We start from the raw sequence: 13,133 nt of genomic DNA on the forward strand, positions 1-13,133 counted from the left end.
CGGGCTCTGCCCGGACTCCGAGCGCTCGGCCGGGCCGGGAGGGAGCGGAGCCGGCAGCACCCTCCGCTCCTGGCCGCGGCCAGACCTTGGGCAGAAATTTGGCGAGGAGATCAGGCTGCGTTTTGAGAGCTTTTTTTGTTTGTTTGTTTGTTTGCTTGCTTGATGCTTTGATTTATTTTGGTTTGATCTTTCGGTGAGGTTTTGTTTGTCTATTTGAAGATTGGTTGTTTTTTGACAATTGAAGATCTTTTTGGTGGTTTGTTTGTTTTCCCTGCTGATCTACAAAAAGTGTATTTTCTGGCTGTGGACAGCAGGGTCATGCAGAGTCCCTGGGCTGCGTTCTCCTTGGCTTTGGGACTCTGTGCTGCCCCCCCCCTCCCCTTCCTGCTGGGGTAGAAGTTGTGTATTCTCTTTTCTATCTCACTTGGGTCCATTTCGAGCTGCGGGGTCTCGCGATCTGCACAGTCCCAGCTTTGCGTGCCTCAGAGGAAATTTCGGAGCCAGGCACACCCGGGATGAGCACCACGCTGAGCTGCCCCTGGAGTCCAGCGAGCTCAGACACACACACACGGGGGGGGGGGAAGTGTGCAAGAGCACACGACAAGCGGGCACACGACAAACACACAACGCGTACAGGACACACACAGAGCCAGCCAGCGGCTCCTGGGACAGATTCACCTTTCAAGTGGCTCTGCCCCATTCATGGGGCACCTTGGGCAGAGCCCCAAACCTTTACCACACCTTCACACACACAGCCCACACATCACACACCCTCCCCAAGCCTTTGTCCTGCAGGAACCAGCGCAGGTGCACGGGCACTCTCCAGCTGCACTCAGCGGCTTTCCCAAGGCAGTGGCACAGGGACGACCTGGAGAGGCATTGGGAAGATACATTTCCCTTGTGTACGGGAAAGAGGAATCAAGCAAATATCTTTTTATTTTGGGTATGGTTTGGATCTTGCCCTTCAACCCGAGAGTTGCATAAGTTCTGTGTCAGTGCTGATACACCTCGATAATGGAGGGCTGGTCCTGGGGGCAGGAGATATTTTTACATGTTCATATAATCTTTAAAGCTGGTTTCCTGTAACAAACCCACTTATTCATATTATTCTGTTTTCCACCTTGCTTCTCCCAAGCTATTTTTTAAACCTTGCTCACACTTAAAACTCTTACAGCTCTTAATATCCTTAAAAACATGGTGTAGGTGAGAGGCTGGTCTTATAAACTTCTGCTGATACCTTCAATCTTACAGAATCTTTTGATTTATATTTAAAAATTCTTCATGTTCTGTTCATGCAAGCATGTCTTTGTTTTCTTGGCATGAATGTTGTGGTGAGGGGCATCTCGGACTTGTTTGTGTTCGTGGCATGAGCTGGCTTTGTCTGGCTACCAACATGATGCAAAGTTTGTTAACTTAAATGAAACTAAAAGAATAACTGGGGAAAGAAACCCAATAAAAAAAGAAATTGTAGTTCTTTCTATTTTTCCTGAGAAATGTAGATTAGTTTTGGAGTTTTGAATATTTAGCTACTGATGTTAATGACTGGGTCATGTGAGGATAATTTGGAGAACATTTTAAATTGCTTATAGACCTTTTGGAACTGAAAATGGGATTAAAGAGTACTGACAAAATCTGTACTGATAACTGCTTGCTTACATTTGCTACATGATAAGGGAAAAAAGCTAAGGAGAGGCAGATTCTAATGTCTTTATTTTGTAAGGTACTCTAAACTTGCCAGAATTTCAGCACAGGGCAGAAAATAAATTATAAACTGGAGGATCCCACAAACAGCACCTGCAGATATAAATAATAGACTAATAAAAAGCATAGCATGCTATTAATATTTTATATAAGATCAATCTGTTGACATTCAAGTGTGCTTATACTTAATAATGTACACAAGTACACAAATGTCTATATCCTGAAAAACAAAATAAACAGCACCTCTGCAGTGTTGTCACCAATGTATTATGATGTTTCTTCACATAGGTGTATGACATTTACAGGTGAATGTCTTGGAGAAAGGGATTATGTTGCATTGAATGAATATCAAACACTCATCATATTGTGGCTGCTGCAATTAACAAATAAAAGATGGCCTTGCAGAGTGTAAGGATGCACGAAATTATAGACATACATATTTTTTTAATTGTATTTAAAGTGTAAAAACCATCCAGGGACAATGATAGATATTTGTCTCTGTCATTCCTGAAAAAACAAAAATATTGCTTATGAAAAGTATAAAAAAATATTCCAGAATGTCAGTTTCATTAAAGAAAGGATGCACAAATATTTTACTCGGATGGTGTTAGGGAGCCTCACATTTCATCAGGTGCCTGAGTACCTGAATCAGAATAAACCACCACACTCCAGCCACCCTATTGTTCTCTTCATCTGTACAAAGGGAACCTGCAACCAAAACAGAGCCAGCTCCCTCACCACGTGTCTTATTGGGATTTTCATTGTGCTGACAAGATGGGTGGGTTAGAGCATGGCTCTGTTCTCCCTGCTGTCATCTGCACAACCCATCATCACTTGTGCTGGCATTTTGTACCCACGTGTGTTATTTGATGTGGAGACAGGAGGAAGAGAGGGAAAATGCTCTCCCCATGTTTGCTCTGACTGCCTTTTTCAGTACCACATAGCTTAACTTTTGTTTGTTCTAGGCTTGGGAATCAAAGCAAAAGCACAGTTCTCATGGAGGAGGACCCTGTGTGGAGCATGAACCAGTCAGTAAGAAGGAAAAGGATGGGGCCCCAAAGTAAACTAATAAAAACAAACTTAGTCTTTCATCATGCCCCTCTCTCAGGACACTTGAAAATAATCATAGATTATAATAACAGAATATTTTGTGTTGGAAGAGACTATTAGAGGTCATCTAGTCCAACCCTTTGCAATGAGCAGGAACATCTTTAACTGCATCAGGTTATATACAGCCTCTTGAGGTGAATTGGGGGGTCAGTGCACAGCAGTTTTGTTCCCTTGGTCTGTCACTTAGATGACAGACAGGTCGGATGCACAAAGCATCTCTCTTTCCCACCCATTATTATCTTGTTTATTGCAAAAACAAATTTTATTTATTGAAATCAACATGAAGATGGCAGATCAGAGACTAAAACTCTGTCATGATTAAAGAAGTAATGGAATAGATTTGGATGAGAGAGAAGCCTTAAATAAGGGATTCAGGGCCTGAAATCTTCCCTCCTTTCTTTATTCCCTCTAATCTATCAGTTGCAATATAAATTATAATTCTCTCTTTGCCTAAATCTTGTCCTGCCTCTGTTTCCAGCAGACCTCTGGCTGTAAGAGCACAACCATCACCATTTACAGTCATCTCCAAAGTAGTACCTTATGGCAACTGATGAAGATCAGATTAGACCCTGTCCTCACTTCCCTATGGGAATAAACAGTTGTCCTAAAAAGTCTTCTTAACACTCACAGGCCCATTTCATGTGGTACTCAGAGCACAAAATTGCTGAGGCAATCAGCTGGATGATCCCAACAGTTATCTCACTGTCTGCCTGCTCTCCTTTCCTATTTTCTGGCTTGCCATAGAATGAATGCCATGGATAACAAGCCAGGGTGCAAGGGCCACAGTTTTCCCTTCTTCAGGCACACTTTTGTGTGGCAAAAAGAAATTTGTGGGCAAATTTCTTTGTTGTTCCTGCATGTGGGGCTCTTAATTTGATGAGCTGAGGGGGTCTTATGTGTCCAGGCACCAGAAGCCAGTCTGTAAAGATTTCCAAAGCCAGCAAAAACTGCTGAGAGTAATAGGGATCTCCAGGCTGAATCACTAGACTCACGAAAGGCATTATTTCCACTCTGTTTTTGAGGCATCATTTCTGCTTCTTCTGCTGGTATCTTAGCATCCCACCTCTCAAGTACTCTGTTATGACAAGATTGGCTCAACAATTAAGCGAGGATTGACTTTTGCAGCAGCACCCACAGTGGCATTGTGTTGACAGGAACTAAAGCTGGTTGTTGCCACTGCAGTCTAGTTCACCTTAAAACATATCTTGTGGTCTTCATGTTAAGCAGCTTTGCAAAATCACTCTAACACACGATCAGAAGGAAGAAAGCAAGGAATACTCTGAAGCTTGTCTTTGACAAGAAACCTAATCCTTCGTCTTCTTGTGTGGCTGCACTTCTCCTTTCTCCTCTCTTCCAGCAGCCCTCTATGCCTTTTTCTGTTTACCAGTGGTGCAAAGGCCAGGTCTTCATCCATCTCCTTTCCAAGATGGTGTTTGTGGTAGGAAATTCATGCCTTCAAAAATGGGCACAGCTTGCAACAAAGACGTATCTTCGTCTAGGAAGCACCACACCGCTCTCTGTTGCTGTGTCAATGAATAATTAATAGAGTGAAATAATTATATGCAACTGATTTTACCTTCTTGTAATTTGCCACTTGTTCCCCATGTTTCTGGAAAGCAAATGACTTAGACTTGCTGAGTTCTTTTACTTTTAACCCATACCTGGCTCACCTGGAATTGCCTTGGTTTAGATCATGTTGCTTGGGCATGATATTTTAAAATATTTCAGACTGTAAGCAACTTTCTACTAAATAGTAATAAGAAGTGTTCCAGTAAATTCTGGTTAGGGTAGGAGCAGCTGCAGGGTAACAGGTTTTTGGATTAAAGGAACAATTATTTATCTGGCATAAAGGGTGCACATACTGGCTTAACCTGGCAAGGAGATGAACTTTAATATGACACTGATTTCAGTACAGTCTCACTCGTTATAAAATCTAGAGACTCATTGAAGTAAATAAATATGTAGACAGTGCTACTGTTTTCTTGACACGTATATATATATACACGTGTGTATGTGCATTGTGTGGCAGATGCCAAACAAACAGATCTACTCAGTGTTAACGCTCTTCACAAATGTACCTGACAGACCAGAAGTTGGAAAATGTTGCTTGAAAATATTTACAGGTTTCTGGAAAAAAAAAAGAAAAAAAGAAAATCTACCAAAGAAAACCCAAACACACCAAAACAACACAGACCCAAAATTATTTCAGGCATGTGGTGCCAGATTTCTGTGTTTGAGCGCATGAGCTCATTAATTGTAGCTTTGAGCTGTGTACAAATGTGCATCAGTGCCCTTGATGTGCCTGTATTTTGGTGATGCATGAATTGTCTCTATATCCTGTCTAAGAAGTGGACACTAATATCTGCCCTGGAACATAATTAGAAGTCATAAAATACTCTGCTGAACTGAGTCAGGATCTCACCCATCTGGGATTGATACCAAGAGATGTTCTTTTCTGGTGTTGCTGTCAGCACAAATGTTTAAATATACCTTCAAGAGCTGAAATATTTGGAAAGAAATTCTGTTTGCCTTATGTAAGCAAGCAATAGTCTGCATTTAATGAAGGTTCATCCTTCAGTCTGTCTCTGTGAGAAGTGGAACAGAGTCACCTTAATTTTAAGGGGGCTGCATGTGTAAGTTGATAAAGAAAAGGGTGTAGGATCTTACCTGAAAGGACCTTTTAATTGTCATTCTATTCTATTCTATTCTATTCTATTCTATTCTATTCTATTCTATTCTATTCTATTCTATTCTATTCTATTCTATTCTCATTATAGATATTAGGTTAGAAGCTAAAATTTTTAAGTGCAACAAAGTGAGCTTTTGTAGTTAAAAAAGATTCAGGTGTTCACAGGTAAAAAGAAAACATCAGGGTATTTTAAAAGATACAGTATGCTTCCATTAAGCCTGAGTGATGAGCACAGATTAATTCTGCTCTAAGAAGGTCTTCACATCATCACCCTCACATAAACTATCTGAACTCCTTCTAGTAGTTCATTGAATTATATGATATTTTGTATCACTGTCATATGCAGCTCATTCTTCTTTTTCGCATTTTTCCCCCAGGGAATAATAGTGCATACAGTGGTAAATTTATTTCTTTCACAGATTTTTTTTTTGTTGTAATCAGGTTGGAGAAGGGATGTCAAAGAAAAGTGTTTTGTGCTTGGTCATAAAATATGTGTTAGTCCTTAAGACTTTTTTTTTTCCCCTTGTGAGTTTGTTCTACTCTCTTGGATTGGTTGAAGAGAAAGTTTTCTCTCTTCCTCTCTTTCATACTAACTTTGAGTTAAAAGCTCAGTTTTGCCCGAGGAGTTATTGATCACAGTCTTGAATGAAAGATTTGGTGATCATTCAGCAGTTTTAGACCCAGGCCAAGTAATTGCCACTCTCAAGAAATAAACAATTGCAGAGCTAACCTGAGATAAACTGATGTAGCTCAATAGATTTCAATCGTTAATATCAGCTGAGGATTTGACCTAACTTTGGAAGGAATTTAGGAGTTCAAAGGTGTGGAAAGCTCTTGCTGCAAATCACTGCACATCCATGGAGTTCTTCCATCTTTGTAATCCTAGATACTGCTACAGGAGTTAAATTTAACATTTCTCATTAGAACCAACATGGTAATACTTTCACAAACTGTGTTTTTTTTAATTGTGAGTGAGGGTCAATCTTATTTTTTTAATCATACTTGATTGGAGAGACCTTAGTGATAATCAGTAATTTTTTCAGAGCATGAAATCAAATGATATCAAATAACCATAACAAGGTTTTTTGACTGTAAAGCTTATGAGATCTAATAATTCACTGTTCCCACACTGAAATTACAACCCATTCATTTTTCTCAAAAAATATTACAGAAAGCCAAACCATACATAGAAGAAAAAAAAACCCCAGCAAAACCAACCACAAGAGAACCACAGAATTGCTCTTCATGGTTGAGTTTGCCAAAACACAGAAGAGGAGGTTTCCTTCACTTTAATATTTCCTTTTTTTGAAGGTGGCACCTGTGTTGTCAACCCCACTGACCTGTTCTGCTCCGTTCCTGGTCGCTTGTCTCTGCTCAGCTCCACTTCCAAGTACAAAGTGACCATTGCAGAGGTGAAGAGGCGCCTTTCACCACCAGAATGCCTCAACGCCTCCCTCCTTGGAGGCATTTTGAGAAGGTAAGTTGAAGGTGAGGATAGCAACTCCTAGACAATGCTGTAATTGCTGTAACTCTTTTTTATTTTCCACAGATAGGCTTTATTCTTTTCCCCTACTTGGATAGTGGTCACACTTGAGGTGAACAGAAGGGGATGGATCAGGAGGGAGCACTGGGGAATTTTCAGTAAATTAGCAAGTTTACATTTTTCATCAAACTGATTTTTTTTTTACCTCCTCTGTTCAGTTACTCATCAGATGTGGGTAGATACTGCTTTGATTTGTTTTGAGAAAAAAAATAAAAAGGAAATTCTAAGTGTGAAAAATTTCACCAGACCTACAAATCGAAATTCTTGCTGAGAAACAATCTCAAAGCAAATCGTTTTACAATAGTTACAGCCCTTCCTCAACAAAAAAATAAAACACTGAGATGTAGGGATGCCTTTTTCTTCCTTTCTCTGCATGCTTTTTTGAGCACAAAAAAAGACAGAACAAGTTGGTTTTACTTTTCTTGTTGTGAGATATTAGGGGAGAAGTGAATACTTAGGTAAAATTTTGCCTCTGACCCTTCACTGACCAGAGCAGACACCTGCAGAGAACAGGAGCAGAAAGAAGGAAAGGGGCAGGCTGTGACTCACATTGCAAGAAGAAAACCAGGAGGCAACTGTAATTCAGCCAGGCATATCTAAGTCACGGTGTCCCTGAGGCGTCAGCTCAGATGGCATCAGCTGCTTGAACACCCTTTGATCAAAACTAGCTGGAAAGTCATGGGCTATTTCACTGCTGGCACTGAGGGCCACACTGATCCTCGTGCTTGTACTGAAAGTCATTTTAACCAGCCTGAGACATGCAGGCACTCCAGAGCTGTCTTGACACATCTTGGAGAATAATGACTATAGACCATAGATTGTTTTCAAGGCATAAGTCCCATTCAGCTGCCTCTATGGGCATTGGAATCCAAAATCTACATTCACCAAAATTTCTCCCTCTGTTTGTTTCCTCCTGGAGAAACCTTTAGCTAATTTTCATTTGAATACTTGTGCTGCAGGTTTCATCAATACAGTGCAAGCCATTATGGATTCAAGGGCATCGACTTGAATGTGGGGGCTCACTTCTCTCCTCCGTTAAAATGCTTGAATGATCCCCATAGGTTTTTGACCCAGATTAAATATCTTCTCTCCCAAATTAACCCTGGGCATGGTTCACAAGTTTGCAAAAGTCAGGGACTCCTTGTCTGCAGTTTGGATGTGCTAATTCTGTTTTATGATTCAGAGAGAGCAATGGAAGAGAGTTGGTCAGCTTGTAACTGAGGGTTTCACAGCTAGAGAACAGGCTCAAGCACTCTGTGTTTGACCAGGAAAGATGTAGGAAAACAAAATCTCATTGATTGTTTGCCTGAGACCTTGAAGGCTTGTTTCTGCATCCTGTCAGCAGTCACTGGTTACCTATCTTCCCAAATAGCTTGCTTTGGGAATAAGTGTTCTTCTGAATAAAGAAAAAAAATCTTTTCAGAAGATATTTCTGACAAACAATGTAGCCAAAGTTGTGTTATTTTTTAATGTATAAAAGCATAAATCCAAATGGTGATACTCTGTTTGGTTTTCTCCTCTGCCTGAAGGAACTTGAACCTCAAAATATTTAGTTAATTTTTTTTTGCTACTCAGTGATTAATTTTTCTAAGCTGTGGGCCCCTCAATCTCATTTGGGGTTAATTAGGTATTTGTACAAAAAGCAAAGGTGTAGACACTTATCTAAATAAAGGACAGGTCATTCATTTGAGATGGGAGATATCAGGGTTCCAGTCACTGTTTGATTCATTGTTGAAGCATTTTAACATTAGTTATTTGCTGTCAGCTGACTGCTGCATCCATTTGAAAGATACAGGTTCAAATTCCCTCAGGCTGAGGAAGAATTTGAACCCACATCTGCTGCATAAGTGGGTTTGTCTGAAATGCCTCAAACACTGAGGTGCCACAGAAAAGCAGCTGGGACACACCAGGACCCATTTTGTGAGAACAATGGGATGTAGTCTGACATAGGGGCACAGATAACAAATGATGGCTGGGATTTTAGCTTCAGCATTCCCTATTGCCTTGGCCTTCTTACTTGTGAGTTTTGGGCTTTGTAGACAACATTTCTAAATACCCAGGTCTCTACCTAAATTAAAGAGGGAGAGTTACAGCTGGTTTCCACATAGACATCTACGTTTAAGTAGCTATCTGACTTCCTTTAATAGCCAGACAAGACAAATGAGTAAAGTTCACTCATTCTGGATATCTGTTTAATCTAATTCTAAGGTCATGTTTCTGTCTAATTTGTCTTTGGAGACTGGCTTGGATAAATCATGTTTGCACTGTCAATATTTACATTTAGTCACTGTAACCCCAGGTGCCACGCCCAAATCAGGACACTGGGCTCTACTAGGTGGAAACTGCCAGAAGATCTGATGCCCCCATGACAGGCATTAAAACCTCTAACTCTGCCAAAGACAGGATGCTAAAGAATCACTTAGAGCAAGCAGGAAATTAGGAATACAGCTCTGAAATATTTCCCATACTGCAGGCATTACCCCACATATTTGTCAATGAAGTGTGTACAGTTTCTAGGCTTATATTAACTTGGGGGAAAGGTACAGAATAATGACAAATATCTCTCTTCCCGGCTGTTCTCTCATGACAGAGCAAAATCCAAGAACGGAGGACGCTGCTTGAGAGAAAAATTAGACAGACTTGGACTAAATTTGCCTGCAGGAAGAAGAAAAGCAGCAAATGTCACACTCCTGACTTCTCTGGTAGAAGGTAGGGTGTCTGATATTGCAATATAATATAACCATAAATAAAATGCTTCATGGCATGCCATCCTTTTCAGCCATAGGGTTAAATTCCATAATCTGTATTTTGTATAAAGAGACCTGACTTGCCTAAAGCCACAGAAAGAGTGAGTGGCAGAATGGAAGTTTACTCTGAGATATCTTGGCTCCCAGCAAGTGTCTTGGTTCTGCAGTTTCCTCAGCATCGATTTGTGCTTACAAATCGATGTTCTGAGTGTTCTTGTGAGAGAGATAAATGTCTTATACTAACTCTGTAAGTAGGTTTGTTTATCCTCCTTTTTTTTTTAAACTTATGAATTTCCTGGAGCTGGTCCAAAAATGTGATGATTTTTTTTTTGTCTCCCATAAGAAAGCATAATATTTAGACAAGCCTTTTCCCCACACACATAAATGAATGAAATCTGTTTTCAGATATTATCTAGACAGGCTCAGGAGATACTTCCTTGGCCTTTATTTGTTGTTTAAATATCATTCACCAAATACTGCCAGGTTCTTCAAACCTTCAGCTGGGAGATGCAGGTTCAAACCCCTCAGGCAAAGGGAAGAAACTCTACCTGCATCTCTTCTGTTCTGGGTGAATCCACTAAGTACCCAGTTTGTTGTCTGGCTGTGAGTTGCAGCTCTGGGAATTTCAGATCCCTCCTCCTTGATGCTGAGAGAACTCAGCTCATCCTAAAGGTCAATACCTTCTACAATCAGAGCCTGAAAGGGCCATACAGATCTAGGCAAGTAGGCTGAGGTCTCAGCACATATTACCAGAGAATTACAGAAGGATTGAGGCTGGAAGACTCCTCTGGTGATCTCCCAGGCTAATCCTCCTGCTCAAAGCAGGGTCAATTAGAAGAACTTGCTCAGGACTTTGGGGGTTTTTTCTTATCCCAAAGGATGGAGACTCTTCAGGGCAGAAATAGCATTGAATCCTCAGCACTGGAGGTTTTCAGCATCTGTGACAAGGGACTGAGATTTTCAGGGGTCACTGAGCACAGGGAAGTTCAATGGGGCTGCTCTGAAATACAGGTGGGTTCATATCACATCTGCTTGCAAGACAAAGGTCTCATGGAGTTACAGTCTTAGAAAAGGTACCAAGTTAGAGGAGCAAAGGCTGTTCCCACCTTCAGGCATCTCAGGTCAGGAAAGAAAAAACACAGCTGGGTTTTATTAGCAAACAGAGCAATGGCTTTAAGCTGAAATCTGAAATTAGGCAGAAATTCTTGCCTATGAGGGTGGTGAAGCCTGGCACATGTTGGCCAGAGAAGCTGTGACTGCCCCTGGATCCCTGAAATTGTCCAAGGACAGGCTGGACAGGGATTGGAGCAACCTGGGATGGTGGAAGCTGTCCCTGCCCATGGCAGGGGGTGGAGCTGGATTATTTTTAAGGTTTCTTCCCAGACCATTCCATGGTTCTGGAATTCTGTGCGACCAGCTATTCATTTATCAGAAGAAACTGAGAGGGAACTACCTGACAGCTGCTGGCTTGGGGCTGATGGCTGAGAACCTTTGCTGTAGGTCAGGGTTAGATTCCTGCTTCCCAGGAATGGAGCTGTGCCCACCTCCCTGCCCTTTATTCAGAGCCAGCAGCAAACCAGCTATCAAGCCTGTGGTGCTGCTTCTGTTCTTGGACTGCATTGCTGTGTGTCCTAAAGACAAATACTGATGTGCCTGAGCTCACTTTGGCAGAGACCTTTTTGCCTGGATATGCTACTGGTGAATTTTATCCTATGGAATTTTTGGGAATGGCACCACCGTGTTAACATTCCCACAGAAAAGTAAGTGAAGCTCATTCCCTGTCTGTGTAACCAATTCTGGGTCAAACTTGGAGGTGCCCTTTGAATTCTTGGTGGTATAAGCTGCTCTCACTTTAGACATGCAGATCTTCCTTCCAGGTGTAACTAACTTACAGCACAATTTCTTCAAGGAAAACCATCCTCCAATGGTTCCTGCTGCTGAAGAAGGAGGAGGCAGAAATGGAAGGACACAGGTTTATTCTGTGGTTTAGAGAATCCAGAGAGAAAGCAACATGAGCTTTTTCTTTGTGATAACAATATAGAAATTGAAATAATAATAATAATAATAATAATAATTTGTTTGTTTTACTAAACCTCTAAAACATCAGGTACACTTTGTGTACTTCTTATAAGAACCCAGGATTGTGTTACTCTTGACTTCTTTAGATGGTTCTAAATTTATTATTACTAAAGGTCCTCACAGTCTTCAATATATTGAGGTTTTAATATCTCTTTAAGGTAAAAGCAGGCTCAATCTCTTGATTATCTATGTGATACAAGATAAGGCAAAATTAGTGGCATTATTGAGTTTATTGACCAAAACCAAGTCAAAAATCTCTGGCATGACTCATACTTCTCTTTCTCTAAAATATACCAAAATCATTAATTTTGAGGTGTCTGTTAAGCTCAAGGAGGACCTGAAGCTTATTTCTATGCTTTGGCTGTCCCATGTGTCACATGAAGGTCCAGATTTTATGAAAATTATTCTGTGGCCTCCTGCTTTCTGCAAAGTTTTTCTCTTTGGAGTTCTGCTCTGCTGCAGGATGCTTACTGCTGGCTTGATCAGGTCACATCCTTAGAGTCTTTGGTAGGGACCAAAATAAGAATTGTTTGACAGATCAGTTCTGTCCTCTTTGTCATGCACATAAATCAGCACGAGGAGTGGAAAGGCAGACAGGGAGGGTGAAATCAGTGTTGCAGGGCTCTCCTGAGCAGTTTGGGGACACATCTTTGTGTAACCTGCAGGCGAGGGATGCCCTCTAGTGCCTGGACTAGATGGAGGGAAAGGTCATTTTGCTTACGAGCTCCAAAAGGAAAATTCCTACATATTAGCTGTAAAATAAAGGCTCTTTGGATAAATACTAATATTTCCAAGGCTAAGCTTTACTGCAGGCTCAAAAGAGTCAAAAGCTTCTCCAGTGGGAGCAAGGAAGGATTTGAAAAGAGGGGATGTGTCCCCTTCTGTATGAATGGGTCACATAACAAAGCATAAATGTGATTGCAGATGCAGGTTAAAGCAGGGCATGAATTATTTTAAACCATCAGATAAAAAAAAAAAAAAAAAAAAGAAAAGAAAAACTAATAAAAAAATTCTAGAATTTGTTTTTCTGTTAAACCTGATTAGGACAATAAATTTCCTAGACAGAGGATTAATGGCATTCATCATTTGGGGACCAAAACTCTTGAGAAAAACAGGTCACTGGTTTCTTTTTTCATCGTGCTCTCAACTATCACACTTCTCCCCCACCAGCCTTTGTTTAAATACCCTTCCACTTGTTCCTCCTCCCTTCTCACCCTACAAATAGAATAAACTTTCCTTCCACCTCCCGCCCGTCCCTCCTCCC

The 13,133-nt window shown here is 40.9% G+C and overlaps 1 protein-coding gene across 1 annotated transcript in view; it reads left to right on the top strand.

Moving 5' to 3' along the window:
• The window catches only part of TFAP2D (transcription factor AP-2 delta), a 48,320-nt gene that overhangs the window by 9,955 nt on the left and 25,232 nt on the right, over positions 1–13,133 (top strand). Inside the window, exons 4-5 of the mRNA XM_018922426.3 lie at positions 6,812–6,977; positions 9,634–9,752. Of these exons, the coding sequence (XP_018777971.2) occupies positions 6,812–6,977; positions 9,634–9,752 (285 nt within the window). The remainder of the gene's footprint in view (positions 1–6,811; positions 6,978–9,633; positions 9,753–13,133) is intronic.

The sequence above is a fragment of the Serinus canaria genome, chromosome 3 (genome assembly GCF_022539315.1).
Source record: "Serinus canaria isolate serCan28SL12 chromosome 3, serCan2020, whole genome shotgun sequence".
Taxonomy (NCBI): domain Eukaryota; kingdom Metazoa; phylum Chordata; class Aves; order Passeriformes; family Fringillidae; genus Serinus; species Serinus canaria.